Source organism: Drosophila takahashii, chromosome 2L (assembly GCF_030179915.1).
Source record: "Drosophila takahashii strain IR98-3 E-12201 chromosome 2L, DtakHiC1v2, whole genome shotgun sequence".
NCBI classification, from domain to species: Eukaryota; Metazoa; Arthropoda; class Insecta; order Diptera; family Drosophilidae; genus Drosophila; species Drosophila takahashii.
In genome coordinates, this window is record NC_091678.1 from 7,327,329 (window position 1) to 7,354,387 (window position 27,059).

The 27,059-nt window shown below is 46.0% G+C and overlaps 1 protein-coding gene across 14 annotated transcripts in view; it reads left to right on the forward strand.

Annotated features, from left to right (window-relative positions):
- Msp300 (Muscle-specific protein 300 kDa) overlaps positions 1-27,059 on the forward strand; it is a 111,834-nt gene that overhangs the window by 63,769 nt on the left and 21,006 nt on the right. For 3 of the 14 annotated variants that reach the window (XM_070211840.1, XM_070211841.1, XM_070211842.1), the window contains exon 7: positions 39-25,970. The exons of 6 other annotated variants lie outside the window; for them this stretch is intronic. In XM_070211840.1, coding sequence (XP_070067941.1) covers positions 39-25,970 — 25,932 coding nt within the window. Of the gene's footprint in view, positions 1-38; positions 26,900-27,059 lie in introns of those variants that run through there. 5 more of the 14 variants (XM_070211846.1, XM_070211847.1, XM_070211844.1 and 2 more) reach the window with 4 other exon arrangements.

The window sequence follows — 27,059 nt, forward strand, 5'->3', positions numbered from 1 at the left end:
TCTTTCACTGTGATACGTGAACCATGATGAACAATTAGGCAATGCGAGAATCAATCGATGGCATGCAGCAAGTCTACGATGCGACCGCTCGAAAGTCCTATGCGCTGGATCCCCATTCAGTGGTGACCACTTCATCGACTGTCTCGTTGCTTATGAAGCCAACGGCGGCAGTGGGTCTAACCTATGCTGAAGTGTTGTCGGGACAAGCGAGTCCGGTAAGCAGCGGTAATGAATCGGTAACACCAAATCCCCGACCAGAACGTGACCCCTCTACAACGACGACATCGACAAGATCAACGACCCGGCAGCAACAACAAACGAACGACGATACTCAGAACCAGACAATTATTACAACAGTTACGACTACCACAACAACTTCGAGACGTACCCAAGGGGATGAAGCCCAAAGCCAGGAGCGATACGAGTTCAATGGCGGAGGCAGCACTATTCCCACAGCGATATATGAGCGCCAACAACAGGTTACACCACCCAGCGACAACACCCCAACCTCAGTTCCTAGCACAGCAACGACAACGACAACCAACCCCAACACTCAGTTCATCGAAAGCGAGCAGAAGCACCATCCTCAGGCGAAACCGGGTAAGAAACTTCAACCACCGCGGCCAGAACGTCGTGGTCGCTCGCCCAGACGACGACCTCAAGCTCCAGCTCAACCACAACCCGCAATCGAGATTCAATTGGAGCAGCAACCGCAACAACAACACCAGGAACAACTCTATTTGCCCATTGATGATCGGACTAGATCTCGTAGCCCCATGTGGGTGCCTGGATCGACTTCCTATGCCGAGGTCCTTCGAGGTCTGGAACTGGAGCGCCTTAAGGCCGAACAGCTGGCCGCCCAGGCAGTTCAAGGCCGCACGGATCTTACCATTCAGGATGTAGTGGATGCCAGTGCCGTAGTTTCTGGCAGTATTTACGTACCCGAACCCGAACCACAGCCCATCAAGGAAACGCAACAGCAACCGCAACTGGAACAATACATCACCGAAACAAGCACAGAACTGGACTATTCTTCCCCGCAGCAACAACAGTTGCAGCAACCACTGCTGCAACAGTCTCACCAACCGAAATCCCTCAGCAATTACGAAGTGCCCATGACAGCAGAAGAAATTGCAGCCACCTACTTGCAGCCCGATCCTCAATTGTATCAGACAATGTACGAAAACGTGGCCGATAGCGGTCAGTGGGGCTATGTGACAGGAGGGTCTGCGACCGAGCCACAGCAGCAGACTCAACAGAACTATTACGAGCAGATCATGCAGATGCAGTATCCCATACAGTATCAGCAGGTGGCTGTGCCACCGGCGGCGGCTACACAATATCAGCTTTTGACAGGTTACTATCAGCCGGTGGCTCAGACCGAGCCCTACTCGACGGTTTATCCCGCTGAACCGAATCAAATTTACTACAGCCAGCAAACGACTGAGTACTCCCAGGAATACCCACAGCAGCAGCAGCAGCAAATCGAACCCTTGCAGGACTACCAGCAGGAGACGGTAGAGCAGACCTATCTGCTTGATCCCTATCGGGTGGAGAACACTCTTACCTCGACCACGGGCAACAGCGTGCTGGATCGCGTTGTTACCACGTTGGCATCTATGGTTCAACAGAGTGCAACAGAGCCTTTGACCACCAGCACCCAGCAAATCCAACCGGAAGTAGTCCCAAGCGAGCCGTACTACATTGAAGAGCATGTTCACATGCTGCGACCTGTAGAACCACAGGAGTTTGAGCAGGACGAACCGCGACCAGACATTACTTTTGGTCAATTTGATGTTGATGCTATCGAAACCATACCATTGGATGAGCCACAAGCTCCGCAGTTCCCGGTCGAACCTCAGCTCCAAGTTCAATCTCAAGCTCTTACTACAACCAGCTATGTAACGGAGACCACCACCATTGTTTCCGAACAGACACAGCCAACTGTGATATTGCAGCAGACTCAGGAAGTCGTCGCAGTCCCAGAAGTCCCACAGCTTCCGGTCCCGGAAGCTCCAACAACAGTTACGGTCCACCCCCAGCCTCAGAGGCGAAGCAATAAACAGGTCCGGCCCCAGGACATCAGTACAGGCAGCACCTACGCCGAAGTCCTTTTCGGTCTCCAGCACGCAGAACATCCAGTTTTCCAGCCATCCAGCCAGCAACCGACCCCAGTGCGCCTTACGTCCTCGCCGCCCTTGCAACGCAAACCAGAACAGGCTACAATCAGTACTTCTACCTTCACTAATAAGAGCAATCAGCAATCCAGACATGTCGAGAAATCGCCAACATGGGAACGCAAGATTGACAATGTTGAGTCGCGCACATCGCGTACAAAGAGAGTGAGACACGAAACTCAACCAGAACCATTGCCCATTAGACAGAGTACTAGGAAAGATGGTAAGACAAGTAAGAAATCCCAGTCACCCGATAGAAATGGTGTAACTTTGGTGGAAAGCAAGCCAGTCACTGATGCTCCGATTTCCCATCCGGTGGTTGAAGAGACTTCTAAGCCAGAGCCAAAGCCAAGGAAATCAAAGAAGACTAAGAAGTCAACCGATAGTGAGAGCATTACAATTGCTGAGCCAAAAGATGAGCCAGTGCCATCTAAAAAGGATAAGAAACCGGCCTTACCTGTTTTGGAGAAAAAGGAAACGGTGGTGGAGACAACTGTGATAAAGAACATAATTGAACCTGCTGTTGAGATTACTCAGCCACTAGAAGCAGCTCCAGCTCCCTCAAAGAGAGATAAGAAACAAAAACCAGTAAAGGAAAAGGAAGCTCTAAAGCCAGACGACCCTGTTGCTGAAGTGGCACCAGTCGCTCCAACCAGAAAGGAGAAGAAGCAAGCCAAGACGGTTATTCAGGAGGTTGTAAGCACCAAGTCCAATGAGCCCATCGTCGAGACGGCAGCTGAAATTGAACAGAAATCTGTTCAGGTAAAGCAGGAAAAGAAGCAAACCAAAACTGTTGTTGAGAAGATAGTTGAAAAGGAGATTGTCACTGAGGAAAACCCTGTGATTCCAGTTGCACCTTCAAAGAAGGACAAGAAAAAGACCAAGACAGTTGTGGAGCAAGAGGTCAGTAAGAAGCCTGTTGAGCCTGTTATTGAAAAAGAGATTGCACTACCATCTGTGATTGAGACAAAGGAACCTGAAGTTAGTCCTACTCTGTCCAAAAAGGAAAAGAAACAGTCAGAAACTGTTGTGGAAACCTCTGTTACTATCACAGAAAACGTAAAGCCAGTTGTTCAGCCAGATGTTCCTTCTTCAGTGCCTACAAAGAAGGACAAAAAGCGTTCTAAGAAGGAAGCTAAACATGATGATATTGAAGTTCTTTCAACACCAGTGGAATCTACTGCTGTGGAAACTAACGTCGTTACCATCGAGAACACTGTGGTAACTGAGCCTGCAGTTGAACTTTTCGAACCAGTTTCGGAAAATACGGTTGCAAAAACCACAAAGGAAAGTTCAGCAGCTACTGAAGCTTCCCCGGCAGATATTACTGAGACTATTATCGAAGGCGAACCCACGATTACTACATCGACTAACACAATCTCAACGGAAAGTGGCACTACAACCATCACAACGCGAACAATAACCAAGCACATTACCAAGCGCATAGTAAAGCGAATTGTAGACGGCAAGGAGGAGATTGTCGAGGAAGATGTCATTGATGATTTGCCTGAAGAGAACATTTCCGTTGAGCAATACAATTTACCAACGATCGAAACTACTATCAATGAGGTGCCCATTGATGTGACTGGAATCTCTACAACGCAGGACACAATCGTGCAGCAGGGATCGATAACTAAGACTGTTATTACTAAGACAAAGCGCATCCTGAAACGCATCACCGAGGATGGGGAGGAAATAGTTGAGGAGGTCTTTGAAGATGAACCTGAGGTGGAACGTGATGTAACACTGCTGCCTACCACAGTTGTGACATCCTTGGAAGTCATAAAGGATGCTGCACAAAATGTTGTTGAAGAAGTCCTTAAACAAGCTGAGGAAATTACGCAACCCGAATCGCAGAAATTGATCCAGGAGAAAACAGTTGAGGTGGAAAGTTTAGCTGTACCTGAAGAAACCAATGAAGTCGTGGCTGTGATTACAACTGAGAAGGAGCTACAGAAGCCGCAAAAACCTTCGAGAAAGGATAAGAAGAAACAAAAGAAATTGGAGAACAAACCTGAAACTTCCATTGAGCAAAAGGTTGTCGAAATTGTCGACCCACAACTAGAAATCACAGAGCCCCTGAACATAACAAGTGCAACTACTACGGATAATACTCAAAAACAGTCGTCTGAGCAAACCTTTGTCAGCGATGATAGCGGCCTCATTAAGACGACAGTTATCCGTACAACCAAAATCGTTAAGAAAATCAGCAACAGTCAGCAGGAAAGCCAGGAGATGACCTCTTCGACTTATTCCGATGCACCCTCATCTTTGGGGTCTAACGATTTGGCAGAAGAAGCTACCGAACCTCCCAAGATAGAAAAATCGGAAACGAATAGCCGCGAAATAAGCGATGAGGGCGTGGTTAAAACAACTAAAACCACAACCACTAAAACCATCAAATCTCCCAAGGTAGAAGAAGCTCAAGTGGAACCATCATTGGAGGTTACATCACCTGTAGCGGATGTGGTGCCTGAGCCCGAGGAGGGAGGTGTGATAAAAACAACTATTGTGCGCACCACCAAAATTATCAAAAAGATTTCCCAAGAAAGCGAGAACATCAGTGTGGCCAGCAGCGAAGCCGAGACTTCCCTACCAATTGTCGAAACAGTCATGCAAGATGCTCCGATTGTGGCTGAATCTGTTACAACTGAATCAAACAGCGAGGGCATAACTAAGACCACAACAACACGAACAACAAAGGCTGTGACCAAGGTTCTGAGCGAAACTGAAGATGCAATTTTAAACCTACCTGATGTTCCTGTCACCTGCGCTGAACCGGATGAATCCATTGATCTTCCAGAAGTTCCTAAAATCCCTATTGGCGTAGAGGATAAACTCCTAGTTACGGCTACACCTATCGAGGTTCCCCAGCTTACCCAAGTAAAGTCTACAGTTTTAGACTTCATTGTTGCAGAACAGAATGCGGCTGAAAAATACACCAAGCCACAGAATGTCGTTCCTGAGATTTCAGTTATTGAGGAACCTTATAATCTAGCTCCAATTGAACCTGAACCTGAATCTTCAGAGGTTGGGGATGTTGTCAAGACTACAATTGTTCGAACAACAAAAATTGTCAAAAAGGTTTCCCAAAACGCGGAACAAAATGTTGACGCTTCTCTTCCCGATCCGGACATCGAAGAACCGGAACCAGTAGAGCCTGTTGACCAGGCTAGTGGTGGTGTAACTAAGACAACAACTGTGCGTACTACAAAGATCGTGAAAAAACTAAATGAAGATGGTGAAACTACCACGGAGGAGACTAGCACCGCTAGCGAACCAGTGACAGTACGAGAAGCTTCGCCAACTATTTCGGAGGTGCCGAGCGAATCTTCAACCACATCAAGTCAAATCGACGGTGCAATCATCAAAACTACGACGATTCGAACAATGCGAATCACAAAGAGAATAGCCAATGACGGACGAATTCTTCTCACAGAGAGTGAGACACCGGGAGATGTGATTGTGACTTCAAGCATTGAGATGCCCGATCAGAGGCCAATTAGTCCGGTTGTTTCCTCGCGTTCAACCTCCCCTGCTGTAACGCCTAGTTCCGAACTAAAGCTAGATAATCTGGGTTCAAACATACAATTAGGATTGAAGGACAGTCCGACTGGGGTCAAGGTTATTGGCATCGAAACAAGCACAATCGAGTTGCCGAAGCTTGGTGAACAGCAATACGCTGCAAACAAGACTAATGGCGCCATTAACGAGACGGATAGTATTACCACTACTACGACGACTACCAAGAATACAATACTCACGACCACACAACGACGAAGCTTCGAAACCGAAGATGGCACAAATGTTCTTTTCGTGGGAGAAGGCATTGACGGTGCATATCCACCGGGCACAGTTCAAAAGATTTCCCTAATAACCCATGAAGAGAAACTGAAGACACCTATTGTGAAAATGCATCTTGATTTTCCGGAGGTTAGTCTTCGGGTGACCGAGACTGTGACTGAAAATGTGGAATCCCTGCAAAGAACAGCCGAGAGTAGTAAGAATTCCGTGATTGAAGTAGTTGAGTTGTCAAAAACTGAAGTCCCAGAAGCAGTAGAACTTAAGACAGACCCCATTCCATTGATAGCCGTAAAAACTACCCCATCAGATGAACTAGTCAAGATCCCAGAAGCGATCCAATTAGCTTCCTCTGAAACTAGCCCTGCAGAATTAAGCCCTGAAGAGCAAAAGCTTTTCGAGGACATTCAGAAAAAACTATCCAAGAAAGATAAAAAGAAGCGACCCGCTATTCCCGAAGAGTTCATTAAGCAAGAAACGGTTCAGGTTATTCTAGAAGAGAGTAAAGGTAATGAAGCAATTAATGTCCCCTCTTTAGTTGAAGAACTAACCGATGCAGTTAAACCCGTAGTTAAGCAGGACACGATTGCGCAAAATGTTTCCCAGGACGAGTCCGTGATCTCTAGTGTCAAGTCAATCGAACACAGTAAGACAGACGTTTGTTATCAAGAGTCCGTTAAAGAAGTATTGCCAGTTTCGGAAACTCCTGTTCCAACCAAAGAAGAAGTGCAGCTTGATACTCAGGCAATTCCTCTTCCAGAATCCGAGAATTGGCTTTGCAACATTTCTCAAGACTCGTCTTTAATCTCCTCCGTCAAGTTAATCGATCACACGAAGTCAGACATTCTTTATCATGAGTCTATAATTAAAGTTGTCCCTGTTCCTCCTCAAGAAGAAGTGCCAGTTGAAAATACATGTGAAACTCAGTCAAATCCTGCTCCTACTAAAATCGCTAATCAAATTATTTCTGCCCAACCAAGCGCATTAATTGCTGACGCATTTGTGGCTAACACGGTAAGCACTTTAAGTATAATCACTAATGTTGAGCCACTTTCTCCCCTTGAAAAAATATTTGAAATTCCCAAATTTGATTTATCTACATTTAATATTGCTGAGGGTAATTATCACATAATCAATTCTAAAGGTAAAGAAATCGAACCAGTAAATTCTACAGAACCTGAACCTATACATTCACTAAAGACGGTAAGCTTTGGCGATGGTTCGGAAACTAGTAATAAAACTAACGTCACCGACATGGGTTCAACAACAACACCGGTTTCTGTAGCAACTCAACAAACAGAAAATGTCCCTACCATATATAACTTTGAGGTCCCCAAATTTGACATAATTTCGCTTAATAAGGCTGAGGCTAGGCAGAAAATATTGGAAGCCACAGAGGTTCAAGTCGAAATCACTTCTGAAGAAACAACAACTACTGACCCAATTGTTGAACCAGTTCCCAAGCCACAAAACGAAGTTACGCTTGTTGAAGAAGTGGTCAAGTCTGGGTCAATTGTTGAAGCTCCGATAGTGGATGAAACCAAGACAATTACAACAGTTACCACCACAATTCTGACTACTGAGTCTACCAGCGAAACTACTCTTTCTGAGGAGCCCAAGCAAACAGTTGAACCGGTGAAGATACCTGAGCAACCAAAGAAGCCAGCATACGCCGGTCTGCCCGTGGATGACTCTTCCAGCTCGTGGATGGATGTTTTGGACGAACCCATGAACTTCTCTGATGACGAAGAAGAACCCATTCCTGAACCACAAAAGGAAACCATGGTCGTCGAAGAAGTTGTAAGGCCTGAGTCGGTTGTTGAAGCTCCAGTTGTAAATGACACCAAGACTATTACAACAGTTACCACCACAATTGTTACAACTGAGTCTACCAGCGAAACTACTCTTCCTGAGGAGCCCAAGCAAGCGGTTGAACCGGTGAAGATACCTGAGCAGCCAAAGAAGCCAGCATACGCCGGTCTGCCCGTGGATGACTCTTCTAGCTCGTGGATGGATGTTCTGGATGAACCCATGAACTTCTCTGATGATGAAGAAGAAGCTCTTCCTGAGCCGGTCGTCGAAGAAGTCGAGAAGCCTGAGACAGTTATTGAAACAATTCCTGAGCCACAAGTAGAAGTAACGCTCGTTGAAGAAGTTGTCAAGTCTGAGCCAATTGTTGAAGCTCCGTTAGTGGATGAAACCAAGACAATTACAACAGTTACCACCACAATTGTGACTACTGAGTCTACCAGCGAAACTACTCTTCCTGAGGAGCCCAAGCAAACGGTTGAACCGGTGAAGATACCTGAGCAGCCAAAGAAACCAGCATACGCCGGTCTGCCCGTGGATGACTCTTCTAGCTCGTGGATGGATGTTCTGGATGAACCCATGAACTTCTCTGATGATGAAGAAGAAGCTGTTCCTGAGCCAGAAGTAGAAGTTTCGCTCGTTGAAGAAGTTGTCAAGTCTGAGCCAATTATTGAAGCTCCGATTGTGGATGAAACCAAGACAATTACAACCGTTACCACCACAATTGTGACTACTGAGTCTACCAGCGAAACTACTCTTCCTGAGGAGCCCAAGCAAACGGTTGAACCGGTGAAGATACCTGAGCAACCAAAGAAGCCAGCATACGCCGGTCTGCCCGTGGATGACTCTTCTAGCTCGTGGATGGATGTTCTGGATGAACCCATGAACTTCTCTGATGATGAAGAAGAAGCTGTTCCTGAGCCGGTCGTCGAAGTAGTCGAGAAGCCTGAGACAGTTATTGAAACAATTCCCGAGCCACAAGTAGAAGTAACGCTCGTTGAAGAAGTTGTCAAGTCTGAGCCAATTGTTGAAGCTCCGTTAGTGGATGAAACCAAGACAATTACAACAGTTACCACCACAATTGTGACTACTGAGTCTACTAGCGAAACTACTCTTCCTGAGGAGCCCAAGCAAACGGTTGAACCGGTGAAGATACCTGAGCAGCCAAAGAAGCCAGCATACGCCGGTCTGCCTGTGGATGACTCTTCCAGCTCGTGGATGGATGTTGTGGATGAACCCATGAACTTCTCTGATGACGAAGAAGAACCCATTCCTGAATCACAAAAGGAAACTACGGTCGTCGAAGAAGTCGTGAAGCCTGAGTCGGTTGTTGAAGCTCCAGTTGTAAATGACACCAAGACTATTACAACAGTTACCACCACAATTGTTACAACTGAGTCTACCAGCGAAACTACTCTTCCTGAGGAGCCCAAGCAAGCGGTTGAACCAGTGAAAATACCTGAGCAGCCAAAGAAACCAGCATATGCCGGACTGCCCGTGGATGACTCCTCCAGCTCGTGGATGGATGTTCTGGATGAACCCATGAACTTCTCTGATGACGAAGAAGAACCAGTTCCTGAGCAACAAAAGGAAGTTACGGTCGTCGAAGAAGTCGTGAAGCCTGAGCCATTTGTTGAACCAGTTTCTAAGCCTATCATTGAAGCTCTTGTTGTGGATAATACCAAGACTTTTACAACAGTTACCACAACAACTGTTACCACTGAGTCTACTAGCAAAACGAGTATTCCCGAAGCTTCCGCTCTTGTCGAAGAGGAGATTACCTCTGTGGAAGCGCTGACAATAGGCAATGAGGTAGAGAAAGTTAATCAATTGGAGAAACCCCTGGAGGAACCTATTGATACCTGGTCCAGCGTTTTGGAGGACACAATTCCTAACACTGGAAGCATTGGCTTCACTTCAACCCTATCAGCGGATGCTCCTGAGTTTACTCCTTCTTATTTGAGACATACTTACTCCGACCAAACGCATACGTTCCTTGCAAATGAAAGAGTGTACAACGAATTTATTCCAAGGAATAGGACAGAGCAAACGATTGTTCCACAATCAAAGCCCAAAAAAGCTAAGCCATCAAAGCGACAGAACAAGAAGGTGGAACCACAGGAGGAAATTCTCAATGTTCAGCCTGTACAGGAGACATACGTTCCAGAACCGATACAAATAGTGGAAGAGGTGGAGAATATTTGGACGAAGAACAGAGATGGAAAATCCTATGCTGATGTGCTACTTAACTCTGGCGTCACTGACGAAGCTGTCGCTACAACTGACTCACAGCCCCAGAAAGAAGTCCCGGCCACACCAGCTATAGTCAGCACCAAGACCCAAGAGCGCAAGAAAAAGACGAAGCCCGAGAAACGACCTATAGTTGAAAAGAGTATTCAACTGTCTGCACCAAGCACTGAAAGTGACAAATCTAAGCCGAGCAGCGACACGGAACAGTCCAAGCTTACCACCGAAAGTGAACTATCTAAACCAACAACAGAAAGTTCAAAGGAACCATCTTCCGACGAGAGGGATGTTTCTAGCACCACCGAACTGACTTGGTCGGCTCTTGTGCGTAGGCCTGGTGAATGGTCAGATACAACAGTAACTAAGAAAGAAGTTACCCACGCACCTGCCTTAATTGAGGAAAAACCTCGTAAGAAAGAAAAGGAGGAGACCAAAAAGCCAGCAAAGGCCAAGAAGACTAAAAAGTCAAAGAAACCAATCGTTGAACCAGTTTCCACCACATCTGAAGACGAACAACCTGAACCCGCGCCAGTACCAAAAGAGGCTTTACCTGTAGAGAAACCTGTAGAGACGAAACTGACAGAAGAACGGAATAAGAAGTCAGAGAGTAGCAATGCATTCTCCTGGGCCTCACTTGTCAAGAGACCGGGCGAATGGATCGACAACACTGTTACGCATATTAAGACTGCTGTAGCAACTTCAACAGACGTAAGGGAACCAACAAAAGACAATGATAAACCTCAAAGGCCCAAGAAGCAAAAGTCTAAGAAGAAACCCACTCCAGTGGCAGAACCTGAATCCGAAATTAGTAGTGAACCGGCGGAAGAAACTGTTGTTCAGCGCGAGGTCGAAGTTGAAAAGGCCATTCCTATCGAAAACACAGGAAATTCCTTCTCTTGGGCATCTTTGGTAAAGAAACCTGGCGAGTGGGTTGATGACATAGCCTCCCGTAAGAAGCCAGTTGAAGCCCTTAAAGAAGAGCGCAAGGAAGAGACGCAACCACGAAAAGAACGGAAACCTGCAAAACCAGAAGCCAAGCCTCAGTCTGAAAAAATCATCAAGCGCAAAGTCAAAGAGGAAACTCATGAGCCTAAAATCATTCAGTCGACATCAGATGATAGTGATGTTGTTGAGGTATTACAAAGTCAAGATGAAAATACAATTACATGGGCTAAAATCGCCAGTCAAATTGATCATATGACTGATTTGGCACCTAAGGCTAAGAAGGAGGTTCAGCCGATCCAAAAGACAGTCAAAAACGATCGTTATGAGAAACAGGCAAAGACAATGGTTCGTGCCATATCTCCAGATGTCAGTCAAGTTCAGAAAGAAAGCGGTCAGTCCTGGTCCTCAGTGGTTAGTCATCAAGTTACTAATTTTATAGAAGCAGAAAAGATTAAACCATCACCTAAATTTACTACGGACAAGGCCAAGCTCAAATCTAATTCTCCACCAAAAGTCACGAAGTTGGAGGAACCATTGCAAGACCCAGAATACTTCCCAGTTTCCAAACTACAAGAAAACAAGACACAGAGGTCATGGGCTGAAATGATTGACGATGGGTCGGAGGACGTGGTGGTTGAACAGAAATCGTGGAAGGAACTGATCGAAGACGAAGTAGAGATTCCACTTCTTCCTGAAAATGGGGAAGAGGCCAACATAAAACAGATCATTAAAACCATCCAGGAAATGAAGTCAACCAATGAAGAAAAAATCGGCCTCGGAGAAACTAAAACGGTGACAAAAGTCACAATCATAACAGAATCAGAACCCTCGCCACAAGAGGACTTGGTTATCGAAAAAATTACGAAAACTGAGCCATGTGTCCAATCTTCAACTGCTGACGAAAATAAAACGGTGACAACTGTTACCACCACAATTGTAACTACTGAGTCTACCAGCGAAACTACTCTTCCCGAGGAGCCAAAGCAATCTGTTGAGGCGGTGAAGATACCTGAGCAGCCAAAGAAGCCAGCATACGCCGGTCTGCCTGTGGATGACTCTTCCAGCTCGTGGATGGATGTTCTGGATGAACCCATGAACTTCTCTGATGACGAAGAAGAAACTGTACCTGAGCCGGTCGTCGAAGAAGTCGTGAAGCCTGAGCCAATTGTTGAACCAGTTCCTGAGCCAGAAGTGGAAGTTTCGCTCGTTGAAGAAGTTGTCAAGTCTGAGCCAATTGTTGAAGCTCCGATAGTGGATGAAACCAAGACAATTACAACAGTTACCACCACAATTGTGACTACTGAATCTACCAGCGAAACTACTCTTCCTGAGGAGCCCAAGCAAGCGGTTGAACCGGTGAAGATACCTGAGCAGCCAAAGAAGCCAGCATACGCCGGTCTGCCCGTGGATGCCTCTTCCAGCTCGTGGATGGATGTTTTGGATGAACCCATGAACTTCTCTGATGATGAAGAAGATACAGTTCCTGAGCCGGTCGTCGAAGAAGTCGAGAAACCTAAGACAGTTATTGAAACAATTCCGGAGCCACAAGTGGAAGTTACGCTCGTTGAAGAACTTGTCAAGTCTGAGCCAATTGTTGAAGCTCCTATTGTGGATGAAACCAAGACTATTACAACCGTTACCACCACAGTTGTGACTACTGAGTCTACCAGCGAAACTACTCTTCCTGAGGAGCCCAAGCAAACGGTTGAACCGGTAAAAATACCTGAGCAGCCAAAGAAACCAGCATATGCTGGACTGCCCGTGGATGACTCTTCCAGCTCGTGGATGGATGTTTTGGATGAACCCATGAACTTCTCTGATGATGAAGAGGAACAACTGCCTGAGCCACAAAAGGAAACTACTGTCGTCGAAGAAGTCGTGAAGCCTGAGCCAATTGTTGAACCAGTTCCTGAGCCAGAAGTGGAAGTTTCGCTCGTTGAAGAAGTTGTCAAGTCTGAGCCAATTGTTGAAGCTCCTATTGTGGATGAAACCAAGACTATTACAACCGTTACCACCACAATTGTGACTACTGAGTCTACCAGCGAAACTACTCTTCCTGAGGAGCCCAAGCAAACGGTTGAACCGGTAAAGATACCTGAGCAGCCAAAGAAACCAGCATATGCTGGACTGCCCGTGGATGACTCTTCCAGCTCGTGGATGGATGTTTTGGATGAACCCATGAACTTCTCTGATGATGAAGAAGAAGCTGTTCCTGAGCCGGTCGTCGAAGAAGTCAAGAAGCCTGAGACAGTTATTGAAACAATTCCTGAGCCACAAGTAGAAGTAACGCTCGTTGAAGAAGTTGTCAAGTCTGAGCCAATTGTTGAAGCTCCGTTAGTGGATGAAACCAAGACAATTACAACAGTTACCACCACAATTGTGACTACTGAGTCTATCAGCGAAACTACTCTTCCTGAGGAGCCCAAGCAAGCGGTTGAACCGGTGAAGATACCTGAGCAGCCAAAGAAGCCAGCATACGCCGGTCTGCCCGTGGATGACTCTTCTAGCTCGTGGATGGATGTTCTGGATGAACCCATGAACTTCTCTGATGATGAAGAAGAAGCTGTTCCTGAGCCGGTCGTCGAAGAAGTCAAGAAGCCTGAGACAGTTATTGAAACAATTCCTGAGCCACAAGTAGAAGTAACGCTCGTTGAAGAAGTTGTCAAGTCTGAGCCAATTGTTGAAGCTCCGTTAGTGGATGAAACCAAGACAATTACAACAGTTACCACCACAATTGTTACAACTGAGTCTACCAGCGAAACTACTCTTCCTGAGGAGCCCAAGCAAACGGTTGAACCGGTAAAGATACCTGAGCAGCCAAAGAAACCAGCATATGCTGGACTGCCCGTGGATGACTCTTCCAGCTCGTGGATGGATGTTTTGGATGAACCCATGAACTTCTCTGATGATGAAGAAGAAGCTGTTCCTGAGCCGGTCGTCGAAGAAGTCAAGAAGCCTAAGACAGTTATTGAAACAATTCCGGAGCCAGAAGTAGAAGTTACGCTCGTTGAAGAAGTCGTGAAGCCTGAGTCGGTTGTTGAAGCTCCAGTTGTAAATGACACCAAGACTATTACAACAGTTACCACCACAATTGTTACAACTGAGTCTACCAGCGAAACTACTCTTCCTGAGGAGCCCAAGCAAACGGTTGAACCGGTAAAGATACCTGAGCAGCCAAAGAAACCAGCATATGCTGGACTGCCCGTGGATGACTCTTCCAGCTCGTGGATGGATGTTTTGGATGAACCCATGAACTTCTCTGATGATGAAGAGGAACAACTGCCTGAGCCACAAAAGGAAACTACTGTCGTCGAAGAAGTCGTCAAGTCTGAGCCAATTGTTGAACCAGTTCCTGAGCCAGAAGTGGAAGTTTCGCTCGTTGAAGAAGTTGTCAAGTCTAAACCAATTGTTAAAGCACCAGTTGTGGATGAGACCAAGACAATTACAGCAGTTACCACCACAATTGAGACTACTGAGTCTACCAGCGAAACAATTCCGGAGGAGCCCAAGCATACGGGTGAACCGGTGCAGATACCTGAGCAGCCAAAGAAATCGGAACCATTACCTGCAGATGCCAAGAAAAAGCCCACTAATGTTTGGGAACTGCACTCATCATATGCTGATGTTTTGAGGCACACGGTGGACTTTATCAACTTAGAACAGAAAAATGTTGAAGTACCAACTCAACCCCAACCAGTTAAAAGTCAACTAGCAAAAGAACCAGTAAAAACTCCAGAAATAAAGGAAAAGACCAAAGCTAAGAAAGAAAAGCCAGCGAAGAAGCCTAAAGATATTACCATTTTGACTTCTGAAGATAAAGTATTACCAATAGAAAGGGTTTCACCAAAGGATGAAATTAAAACCTCTTGGTCAGCGATGGTCGATGACGATTTAAAGGATAGCGTAGAAGCAAATCTTCCTAGTAACGGTACCACTTTGTGGTCTTCGATTGTCCGACAAGGTGTCCAGGAACCTTTTACAAAAATTACTCAGCATGATGATAACGATAATATAGCTGGAGAAAGTCCTTCCAACCAACAGCAATCGCATGACCTACATGACTTTATTTCCCACGAAAGAAAATCAGTAGTGATTGAAAAGACTAAGAAACAAAAACCAAAGAAGGAAAAGAAACCCGCTAAAACGGAATCTCTTGTTGAAGTGGTTACAACTGAGCCGGAGCGTTTTTCGGAGGTCACTACCATTGGCAATGAATTTAAGTCAGAGGAAGAACCAAAACTTCAATCAGTTGCAGAAAATTCGACAATAAATCCAGTGTCATGGTCATCCATTGTCTCCCAGACTGTAGAAGTAACTCCGATAATTTCAAAACCAAGAGTATCTGAAAAACCACATAAATCAGTAAAATCTACCGCCGTGCAAGACTTTATCAGTCAAGAACAAAACTACTCAACTGCTGTAAATGGAAAACACAAGAAACCAAAATCGAAGAAAGAAAATAAACTGGCCAAAGAGGAACACGGAGTTGAAGTGACTCCGCTAAAAGAAGACGTTTCAGACCACTCAATTACTGATGAACCTAATGCAAAATTGGGAGCTGATATTTCAGAGGAAGTTTTGCCATCGCAAGCCCTATCGTGGTCGTCCGTCGTTTTACAAACATCACAGACACTGTCTTGGTCGTCAATTGTTTCACAAGACGAATACTTCAACTCCTCAACAAACAATATTTCAACACCTACCGAAGAAAAGCCAAGGAAGCAGAAGGCTAAGAAGGAAAAGAAACCTAAGGTGGAACCTGTTCAAGAGCCCGTCACTGAGTCTGTTATTCCAGAGCCTGTTGTTGAACCCATTGTTGAAGAACCTGTTGTTGAGGTAACCACTGTTGTGGAAGTAGTTACACCAGAGCCACAAGCGGAACCCGCAGAGGTCTCCCCATCACAACCTTTGTCCTGGTCCTCTATTGTATCTCAAACAACGGAAGTCACTACACACGTAACAGAGACACGAGTCACCGATGAGCCCGAGGATCAGAAACCTACAGAAGAAAAGCCTAAGAAGCAGAAGGCTAAGAAGGAAAAGAAACCTAAGGTGGAACCTGTTCAAGAGCCCGTCACTGAGTCTGTTATTCCAGAGCCTGTTGTTGAACCCATTGTTGAAGAACCTGTTGTTGAGGTAACCACTGTTGTGGAAGTAGTTACACCAGAGCCACAAGCGGAACCCGCAGAGGTCTCCCCATCACAACCTTTGTCCTGGTCCTCTATTGTATCTCAAACAACGGAAGTCACTACACACGTAACAGAGACACGAGTCACCGATGAGCCCGAGGATCAGAAACCTACAGAAGAAAAGCCTAAGAAGCAGAAGGCTAAGAAGGAAAAGAAACCTAAGGTGGAACCCGTTCAAGAGCCCGTCGCTGAGTCTGTTATTCCAGAGCCTGTTGTTGATCCCATTGTTGATGTAACCATTGTTGAAGAACCTGTTGTTGAGGTAACCACTGTTGTGGAAGTAGTTACACCAGAGCCACAAGCGGAACCCGCAGAGGTCTCCCCATCAGAACCTTTGTCCTGGTCCTCTATTGTATCTCAAACAACGGAAGTCACTACACACGTAACAGAGACACGAGTCACCGATGAGCCCGAGGATCAGAAACCTACAGAAGAAAAGCCTAAGAAGCAGAAGGCTAAGAAGGAAAAGAAACCTAAGGTGGAACCTGTTCAAGAGCCCGTCACTGAGTCTGTTATTCCAGAGCCTGTTGTTGAACCCATTGTTGAAGAACCTGTTGTTGAGGTAACCACTGTTGTGGAAGTAGTTACACCAGAGCCACAAGCGGAACCCGCAGAGGTCTCCCCATCACAACCTTTGTCCTGGTCCTCTATTGTATCTCAAACAACGGAAGTCACTACACACGTAACAGAGACACGAGTCACCGATGAGCCCGAGGATCAGAAACCTACAGAAGAAAAGCCTAAGAAGCAGAAGGCTAAGAAGGAAAAGAAACCTAAGGTGGAACCTGTTCAAGAGCCCGTCACTGAGTCTGTTATTCCAGAGCCTGTTGTTGAACCCATTGTTGAAGAACCTGTTGTTGAGGTAACCACTGTTGTGGAAGTAGTTACACCAGAGCCACAAGCGGAACCCGCAGAGGTCTCCCCATCACAACCTTTGTCCTGGTCCTCTATTGTATCCCAAACAACGGATGTCACTACACAAGTAACAGAGACACGAGTCACCGATGAGCCCGAGGATCAGAAACCTACAGAAGAAAAGCCTAAGAAGCAGAAGGCTAGGAAGGAAAAGAAACCTAAGGTGGAACCCGTTCAAGAGCCCGTCGCTGAGTCTGTTATTCCAGAGCCTGTTGTTGAACCCATTGTTGAAGAACCTGTTGTTGAGGTAACCATTGTTGTGGAAGAAGTTACACCAGAGCCACAAGCGGAACCCGCAGAGGTCTCCCCATCACAACCTTTGTCCTGGTCCTCTATTGTATCTCAAACAACGGAAGTCACTACACACGTAACAGAGACACGAGTCACCGATGAGCTCGAGGATCAGAAACCTACAGAAGAAAAGCCTAAAAAGCAGAAGGCTAAGAAGGAAAAGAAACCTAAGGTGGAACCCGTTCAAGAGCCCGTCGCTGAGTCTGTTATTGCAGAGCCTGTTGTTGAACCCATTGTTGAAGAACCTGTTGTTGAGGTAACCACTGTTGTGGAAGAAGTTACACCAGAGCCACAAGCGGAACCCGCAGAGGTCTCCCCATCACAACCTTTGTCCTGGTCCTCTATTGTATCTCAAACAACGGAAGTCACTACACACGTAACAGAGACACGAGTCACCGATGAGCCCGAGGATCAGAAACCTACAGAAGAAAAGCCTAAGAAGCAGAAGGCTAAGAAGGAAAAGAAACCTAAGGTGGAACCCGTTCAAGAGCCCGTCGCTGAGTCTGTTATTCCAGAGCCTGTTGTTGATCCCATTGTTGATGTAACCATTGTTGAAGAACCTGTTGTTGAGGTAACCACTGTTGTGGAAGAAGTTACACCAGAGCCACAAGCGGAACCCGCAGAGGTCTCCCCATCACAACCTTTGTCATGGTCCTCTATTGTATCTCAAACAACGGAAGTCACTACACACTTAACAGAGACACGAGTCACCGATGAGCCCGAGGATCAGAAACCTACAGAGGAAAAGCCTAAGAAGCAGAAGGCTAAGAAGGAAAAGAAACCTAAGGTGGAACCCGTTCAAGAGCCCGTCGCTGAGTCTATTATTCACGAGCCTGTTAGTGAACCCATTGTTGAAGAACCTGTTGTTGAGGTAACCACTGTTGTGGAAGAAGTTACACCAGAGCCACTAGCGGAACCCGCAGAGGTCTCCCCATCACAACCTTTGTCCTGGTCCTCTATTGTATCTCAAACAACGGAAGTCACTACACACGTATCAGAGACACGAGTCACCGATGAGCGCGAGAATCAGAAACCTACAGAAGAAAAGCCTAAGAAGCAGAAGGCTAAGAAGGAAAAGAAACCTAAGGTGGAACCAGTTCAAGAGCCCGTCGCTGAGTCTGTTATTCCAGAGCCTGTTGTTGAACCCATTGTTGAAGTAACCATTGTGGAAGAACCTATTGTTGAGGTCACCACTGTGGTGAAAGAAGTTACTCCAGAGCCACAAGCGGAACCTGCAGAGGTCTCCCCATCACAACCTTTGTCCTGGTCCTCTATTGTATCCCAAACAACGGATGTCACTACACAAGTAACAGAGACACGAGTCACCGATGAGCCCGAGGATCAGAAACCTACAGAAGAAAAGCCTAAGAAGCAGAAGGCTAGGAAGGAAAAGAAACCTAAGGTGGAACCCGTTCAAGAGCCCGTCGCTGAGTCTGTTATTCCAGAGCCTGTTGTTGAACCCATTGTTGAAGAACCTGTTGTTGAGGTAACCATTGTTGTGGAAGAAGTTACACCAGAGCCACAAGCGGAACCCGCAGAGGTCTCCCCATCACAACCTTTGTCCTGGTCCTCTATTGTATCTCAAACAACGGAAGTCACTACACACGTAACAGAGACACGAGTCACCGATGAGCTCGAGGATCAGAAACCTACAGAAGAAAAGCCTAAAAAGCAGAAGGCTAAGAAGGAAAAGAAACCTAAGGTGGAACCCGTTCAAGAGCCCGTCGCTGAGTCTGTTATTGCAGAGCCTGTTGTTGAACCCATTGTTGAAGAACCTGTTGTTGAGGTAACCACTGTTGTGGAAGAAGTTACACCAGAGCCACAAGCGGAACCCGCAGTGGTCTCGCCATCACAGCCTTTGTCCTGGTCCTCTATTGTATCTCAAACAACGGAAGTCACTACACACGTAACAGAGACACGAGTCACCGATGAGCGCGAGAATCAGAAACCTACAGAAGAAAAGCCTAAGAAGCAGAAGGCTAAGAAGGAAAAGAAACCTAAGGTGGAACCAGTTCAAGAGCCCGTCGCTGAGTCTGTTATTGCAGAGCCTGTTGTTGAACCCATTGTTGAAGAACCTGTTGTTGAGGTAACCACTGTTATGGAAGAAGTTACACCAGAGCCACAAGCGGAACCCGCAGAGGTCTCCCCATCACAACCTTTGTCCTGGTCTTCTATTGTATCTCAAACAACGGAAGTAACTACACACGTAACAGAGACACGAGTCACCGATGAGCCCGAGGATCAGAAACCTACAGAAGATAAGCCTAAGAAGCAGAAGGCTAAGAAGGAAAAGAAACCTAAGGTGGAACCCTTTCAAGAGCCCGTCGCTGAGTCTGTTATTGCAGAGCCTGTTGTTGAACCCATTGTTGAAGAACCTGTTGTTGAGGTAACCACTGTTGTGGAAGAAGTTACACCAGAGCCACAAGCGGAACCCGCAGAGGTCTCGCCATCACAGCCTTTGTCCTGGTCCTCTATTGTATCTCAAACAACGGAAGTAACTACACACGTAACAGAGACACGAGTCACCGATGAGCCCGAGGATCAGAAACCTACAGAGGAAAAGCCTAAGAAGCAGAAGGCTAAGAAGGAAAAGAAACCTAAGGTGGAACCCGTTCAAGAGCCTGTCGCTGAGTCTGTTATTTCAGAGCCTGTTGTTGAACCCATTGTTGAAGAACCTGTTGTTGAGGTAACCACTGTTGTGGAAGAAGTTACACCAGAGCCACAAGCGGAACCCGCAGAGGTCTCCCCATCACAACCTTTGTCCTGGTCCTCTATTGTATCTCAAACAACGGAAGTCACTACACACGTAACAGAGACACGAGTCACCGATGAGCCCGAGGATCAGAAACCTACAGAAGAAAAGCCTAAGAAGCAGAAGGCTAAGAAGGAAAAGAAACCTAAGGTGGAACCTGTTCAAGAGCCCGTCACTGAGTCTGTTATTCCAGAGCCTGTTGTTGAACCCATTGTTGAAGAACCTGTTGTTGAGGTAACCACTGTTGTAGAATTAGTTACACCAGAGCCACAAGCGGAACCCGCAGAGGTCTCCCCATCACAACCTTTGTCCTGGTCCTCTATTGTATCTCAAACAACGGAAGTCACTACACACGTAACAGAGACACGAGTCACCGATGAGCCCGAGGATCAGAAACCTACAGAAGAAAAGCCTAAGAAGCAGAAGGCTAAGAAGGAAAAGAAACCTAAGGTGGAACCCGTTCAAGAGCCCGTCGCTGAGTCTATTATTCAAGAGCCTGTTAGTGAATCCATTGTTGAAGTAACCATTGTTGAAGAACCTGTTGTTGAGGTTTCAACCCTTGTCAAGGAATTACCTAAGCCTCATCAGTCCGATTCAGTTCCATCCCAGGGCTTGTCTTGGTCGTCCATTGTCTCCAAGGAAATTATTGAAACACAAAAGTTGCCTGAAACTTCCCAGAAATCTTTGGATGTTCACGATTTTATCGCTCAGGAGCAAATATATTCAACAGTTGTGAATGATAAAACCAAGAAGCTGAAACCCAAAAAGGAGCCGAAAATAGTTCAGCCTATACAACAGCCTGCTGTAGAAATCCGAGAAAGAGAAATAAAATCAGTTCCTGAGCCATTGCCAACACAAACTTTGTCATGGTCGTCAATCGTTTCTCATAATATCGATTTGACTCCAACGTTTACAGAAAGCCGTGTTACTGAACCTGTGGATGTGATCCCCAGACCTCAAAATGTTCTGGACTTTACTCCTCAAGACCTGTCCGTTCACACTGACGAAAAGAAACAAAAGCCGAAAAGGGAGATGAAATCGCCTCAGACTAAAGGTCAGACTGAGAAACAAATTATAGAAACTTTCGTTGCTTACGAAAAGGTACCAGAAACTGAACGCATTTCTGGGTCTTCATCGCCCGAATTTAACATCCCATTGCCGGCTCCAACGAAACCGTCTGTCTGGTCATCATCAGAGACCTACGCCGAAGTAGTAAGAAAGTCTGGTTACACCAACAACACAAACATAAAGTATCAGAGTGAATCGACTAAACCAAACGTTCGGGGTCAAAATCAGCTGGCCCCTGAAAAGCAGACACAGGAAGTTCTTTTGGAGTTCCCTGATCCCATCATTCCCTCGATTAAAGAAGCGCAAACCGACGACCATCTGGAGAAACCCTCTCAGTTATCCTGGAAGGACTTAATAGATGAGGATGAAGGCGACCAATCAGAATCCTGGTATCAGGAAGAAACAATTGCCGTTGAAAATCAACCGCAGGAACCAGTACAGGAAAGACGTTCACGGATCAGCGATAAACCAACAATACAAATTACAGAAGTATTTACAGAAACTCAACTGCAGGCCGATAATGATCAAGGATTCTTGGAAATTACTTCAAAGAAGAGAAACCGCTCACGCTCTCGCTCGCAACTATCGCAGATTTCTAATGTTGACGAGAAACCACAAAAAAAGAAATCGAAGAAACCAAAAGATAAGACACATACAACACCATCTCAGAAGCCAGTGCAACCAATTCAGGATGCTAAGCTCCCTAAGGAAACTGAGGCATTTGAAGAAGAAGAAAAAAGTGCCACAATTCCGGTTCGGGAACCATCTCCTGCTCCCGCCCCAAACACATTTGGAATGTCATGGGCTGCCATAGCCGCACATAACGTACCAGAACCTGCTCAGCAAATTCGACCCCTTCAAGTTGAGACCAAGGCTACTTTTGTTGAAGATGTGAGGAAATTAACAAAAGAGCACACTGTAAGCATTCCAATCACATTGGAAGCAACGGAACCGAAGACTAAAAAACCGAAGCAAAAGTCGAAGCGGAAATCACCCACTGATGTGGTTGATTTCCTCAATGCAGAAAAATCTAGTCATCAAGTGATTGCACCCCAGCCTGTTCAAAAGGAGAAAAAACAAGACGAAATTCAGGAAGTAGACAGTGAAAAGCCAACTCCTTTGGCTCCATTCATTGACACTAAATTGGAACCTAAAGTTTCTGCGTCAACCGAAAAAGTGACAGAGACTACATCCATCACAGTTGAAACGGTCACTTCAGGTGAAATAGAAACTCCACTTGCTCCATTTGAAGTTGAAGCCGAAGCCATGGAAGACACACCAATTTCTGAGCCAGAAAAGAAGATCACGGTTGCTGAAATAGTAAACGAGGCTGAGCCAACCGATGCTAAGATTGTAGATGAAACTAAGACGATCACAACAGTTACAACGACTACAATTTCCACGGAGAATACCAGCAAAACTTCTATTCCTGAGCAGCCCACGATACTTGAAGAGCCAAGGAAACCAGCTTACGCCGGTCTGCCCGTGGATGACTCCTCCAGTTCGTGGATGGATGTTTTAGATGAACCCATGAACTTCTCTGATGATGAAGAGGAACCAGAGCCACAAAAGGAAGTTACTGTCGTCGAAGAAGTCGTGAAGCCTGTGGCAATTGTTGAACCTGTTCCTAAGCCACAAGAGGAAGTTACGCTCATTGAAGAAGTGGTCAAGTCTGAGGCATTGGTTGAAGCTCCAGTTGTGGATGAAAAGAAGACTCTTACAACAGTTACCACCACAATTGTGACTACTGAGTCTACCAGCGAAACTACTCTTCCTGAGGAGCCCAAGCAAACGGTTGAACCGGTGAAGATACCTGACCAGCCAAAGAAACCAGCTTATGCCGGACTACCCGTGGATGACTCTTCCAGCTCGTGGATGGATGTTTTGGATGAACCCATGAACTTCTCTGATGATGAAGAGGAACCAATTCCTGAGCCACAAAAGGAAGTTACGGTAGTTGAAGAAGTCGTCAAGTCTGAGCCAATTGTTGAAGCTCCAGTTGTGGATGGTACCAAGTCTATCACAACAGTTACCACCACAATTGTTACAACTGAGTCTACCAGCGAAACTACTCTTCCTGAGGAGCCCAAGCAGATACCTGAGCAGCCAAAGAAACCAGCTTATGCCGGTCTGCCCGTAGATGACTCTTCCAGCTCGTGGATGGATGTTTTGGATGAACCCATGAACTTCTCTGACGATGAAGAAATTGAGCAACAGACTCCTTTGGAACCACTCAATACTCAGGAAACCGAACTCGTTAAGGTTGAAACCATTAATGATGACCGAAAGCACGACCACCCAGTTACAAGCACTCCACTAGCACCTTTTGAAGGTTTCACTAAGGTTGTAGAGGCTGTTGATGTGGTTCGCAAGCCAGTCGAAAGAATTAACACAATTACTGAGATTACTGAAACTGGAAACACTCCTTTGGCTCCGTTCGAAATGATTCCTGACACTCCAGAGACTGCGTGTGCAGATGATGCGTTCATATGCGAAACATCCTACTGGTCAGCAACACTAAAACCAGGCCAGAAACCGTCAGCAACATCAACCACAGTTGAGACAACCGAGACAACACAAGAAGAAAGTCAACCCATAACAGTAACTATTCCCAGCGATGAAGTTATTGATGAAGTTGCCGTACAGTCACCCACTGATCAGCCAACAACATGGTCAGCAATTGTTCAAACCGAGACAACAGTCTTCCCAGCACCAGAAGAAAAAGAGGGCATTGAAAAGAAGCCTGATTGGTCTACTGTTGTAGTGAGCAAAACTACCGACTTCCAGGAGCCGAAGCCCTTGGATAATGTAGAAGAATCGGAGAACGTTACATTAACAACAACAACATATGTGACAACAACAGTGACTACACATAAGGATGCTCCCATTGTAGAGGATAAGTCCCAAGGTACATCCACATCTTATGTATCCACTGTGGTAACCAGCCATAAAAATGAATTGGCTTTGGAAGCTGAACCCGCCGCTCAATTAATCGAACCTGAAAACCTCTACGAGAATCTGAGTCGCGAAGGATTTAAGTTGCATCCTCAATACGATTTGTTGCAGGGACAATACCAACAATTGCAGGTAGTCAATCTAACGGAGGAACCGGCATCAGTAGAGGCCAAAGAAGAAGTTCCTTCTATAGAAGATTATGTGATAATTGAACCCGAAGCGATACCCCAAATTAATTCCGAAATCCTTGCATTCAATCTTTATCTTGACCAGACCAATCTATTGCCCCAGACTCGTATAGATGTTGATACGATTAGCCAGGTTCTCACGCTCGAAAAACCAGCTGAGCTTATTGTAGAACCAAAGCCTCTAGTAGAGGAAGTCAAGATAGTAGAAGTTCTTGATCAAAATGAAATTTTAGAAGCTTCTGTTGAACCCCTTGCTGAAGAACCTCTTGCCCCTGAACAAGCTCAACCCCCGACCCAACCCAGTGAACTGCTCTGGCACCTCAGCCAAGATAATTTCGTCAAACTAATCAATCACTATAGACAAACGGCAGGCGATGCTTATGCATTACTGTCAAGGACAACCACAGACAAGACGAAAGCTCAGGAAACTCAAGACGATAAGCAAAAGACTGACAGCATTACAGAAACTGTAGTGACAACGACGATAACGGATCGCGTTGTAGAAAAGACTGAACCAGAAGCATCGTCACTACCAATCATTCCTACCGCTCAGCCACTGGCCGCACCACCGGTAACCGGCAACCTCGATCAGTTGCGTCTGAATCTGTACCTGGACGACTGGCAGCCCGCCAGTGTCGAGGCAGATTTGGCCGACGATTTGTTCGACAGACTGAAGCGTGCTGATGTTGCCAGTAGCGAAGCGGAACTCGACAAAGACAAGAAGCAGGATCAACCCGATGGTGATATCAAGAAACCAGACGGTGTTACTGGCTTACCAGACAAGGACGAACATGACAGTGACGATGATGACGACGACGACGACGACGATGAGGGGGGTAAACCGACTGTGCCAGAAATTCGCAAGCCGAACGACGACGATGATAAACCGAACGACAAGGATCCTGGTAGCGGTAGTAGTGGTAATGCAACCCCCACACCCGAGCACGATACCCAGTACGGTCAGAACCGTAGCTGTTCATCGGAGTACAGGTCCACCGATCTGCCGGGTGGAGTGGGTCATTGGCGCGATGACAGTACTTATTTGGCTCTAGAAGCCGAACAGCCTCAGGTTAAAGTAGGAAGTGAAACACCAGAATCTGTACTAACCGAAACTAAAACCACAAGTTCCGCCCCCGTCCCCGTCTCTGCCCCTGAAACCAGTCCCAGTACAAGTACTAGTCCCCTTAACGTTGCAAACGCACTAATCCAATTGGCAAGCGCCACAACTCACACGCTGACCGCCAAGGCGAACGCAGCAGCAACAGCAACACAAGCAGCAGCGCTGGCAGCAACTAGCGCTCTATTGCCGGTTGCAACGGCCGTAGTCGATAAGCTAACGGCGACAACACCAGCGGATGTTGCACATGCAACACCGTCAGCAGCAGCAGCAGCAGAAACACCAGCAACACTACCAGCAGCAGAAGCAACACACATCGATACGACAACAACTAGCAGCAGGGAAGAGAAGGTGGTCTTGCCTACCGAAAATGAGGGTGTGACCAAGCGCACCACGACAACAACTACAACCGTAACGACAACAACCACAATTGAAACGCCATCGACAACTAGCACCACAACGACAACAACAACCACAAGCAGTAACGATCTGCAACAGCAACAACAACGCCAGAAGGTGAACATCACATTGAGCCTTCGTTTATTCATAATTCTAATTTTTGCAGCTTTTCTGTGTGGTTTCGGTATTTGTTCATGGCTTTTATACGGCAATCGTTCGTGTTGCTGTTGTGGCCAGGTCCCGGCCAACGCATGCTGCTGCGGCAATGTGTTGCAAGATGCCGCATCAGCATCCACAGACCCTGGAAATTGCCCGCCGTAAAGTTGGTCTGGGCCTGTTCACAATGGCAATTTTATAATGCAATTGCCTAACTACTAACGTAACTTGATTATCAACAAACATGTTTGATTTTTTATATGTTATTCCTAAGTTTTTCATTTTTATTATTTTTTGTATTGTATGTGTTATTTTGCTAAACGCATCCAATAGGCTTATGTTTTTGAGTTTGTATACCTAAAGAAAAACAGTTACTATTCCTTTATAAAAGCAACTAACTTAGACGTAAAGAAATATGTAGATTTGATGTACTCTAGTTCCTTCTACTAATCGATATTAACCTTTGTAAAAGCCCAGTAATCAGAGACTACTAATGGTAGTGATAATAATAAAATCTATATTAACCAACATGCACGTTTTAATACTGAGCTGATTTATATCCATATCCCCCCAGCGTATATGTAGTTTCCTTCGCAGATTTTTCGCACACCAGAGCACGAAACACAAGCACACACACGATCACGCATATCGAGCACTTTTCCTGCCCCACACACAGTGCCGCACAAAAGTGTGTGTGCACGCAATTAACGAGTTCCCAAATGCAGAAACTGTCCATTATGTGTACCGCACGTATATATGAGTTCATTGCCTTGCCTACCGCCCTGCTATCAAGAATTTGCGCGCAGAGAGTATTCCCTGCCATAGCTATAAATACCACTCAACCCAACGGATCCGATACGATACGATCCATGCGGTGCAGGCCGTCTTAGTTGCTCAAAAATAGTCTCCCGTTTATTTTACAATTTTTAGTCTGAAATGTGCAATGAACGCGTTGAGTGCGAATCTTGAAGAAGTATTTCAAGAATCTAAATGTTTGTTAGTGCCAAAGTGTGTGTAGCCCAAAAAGAGTAGATAAAAAAAATTGAAAAC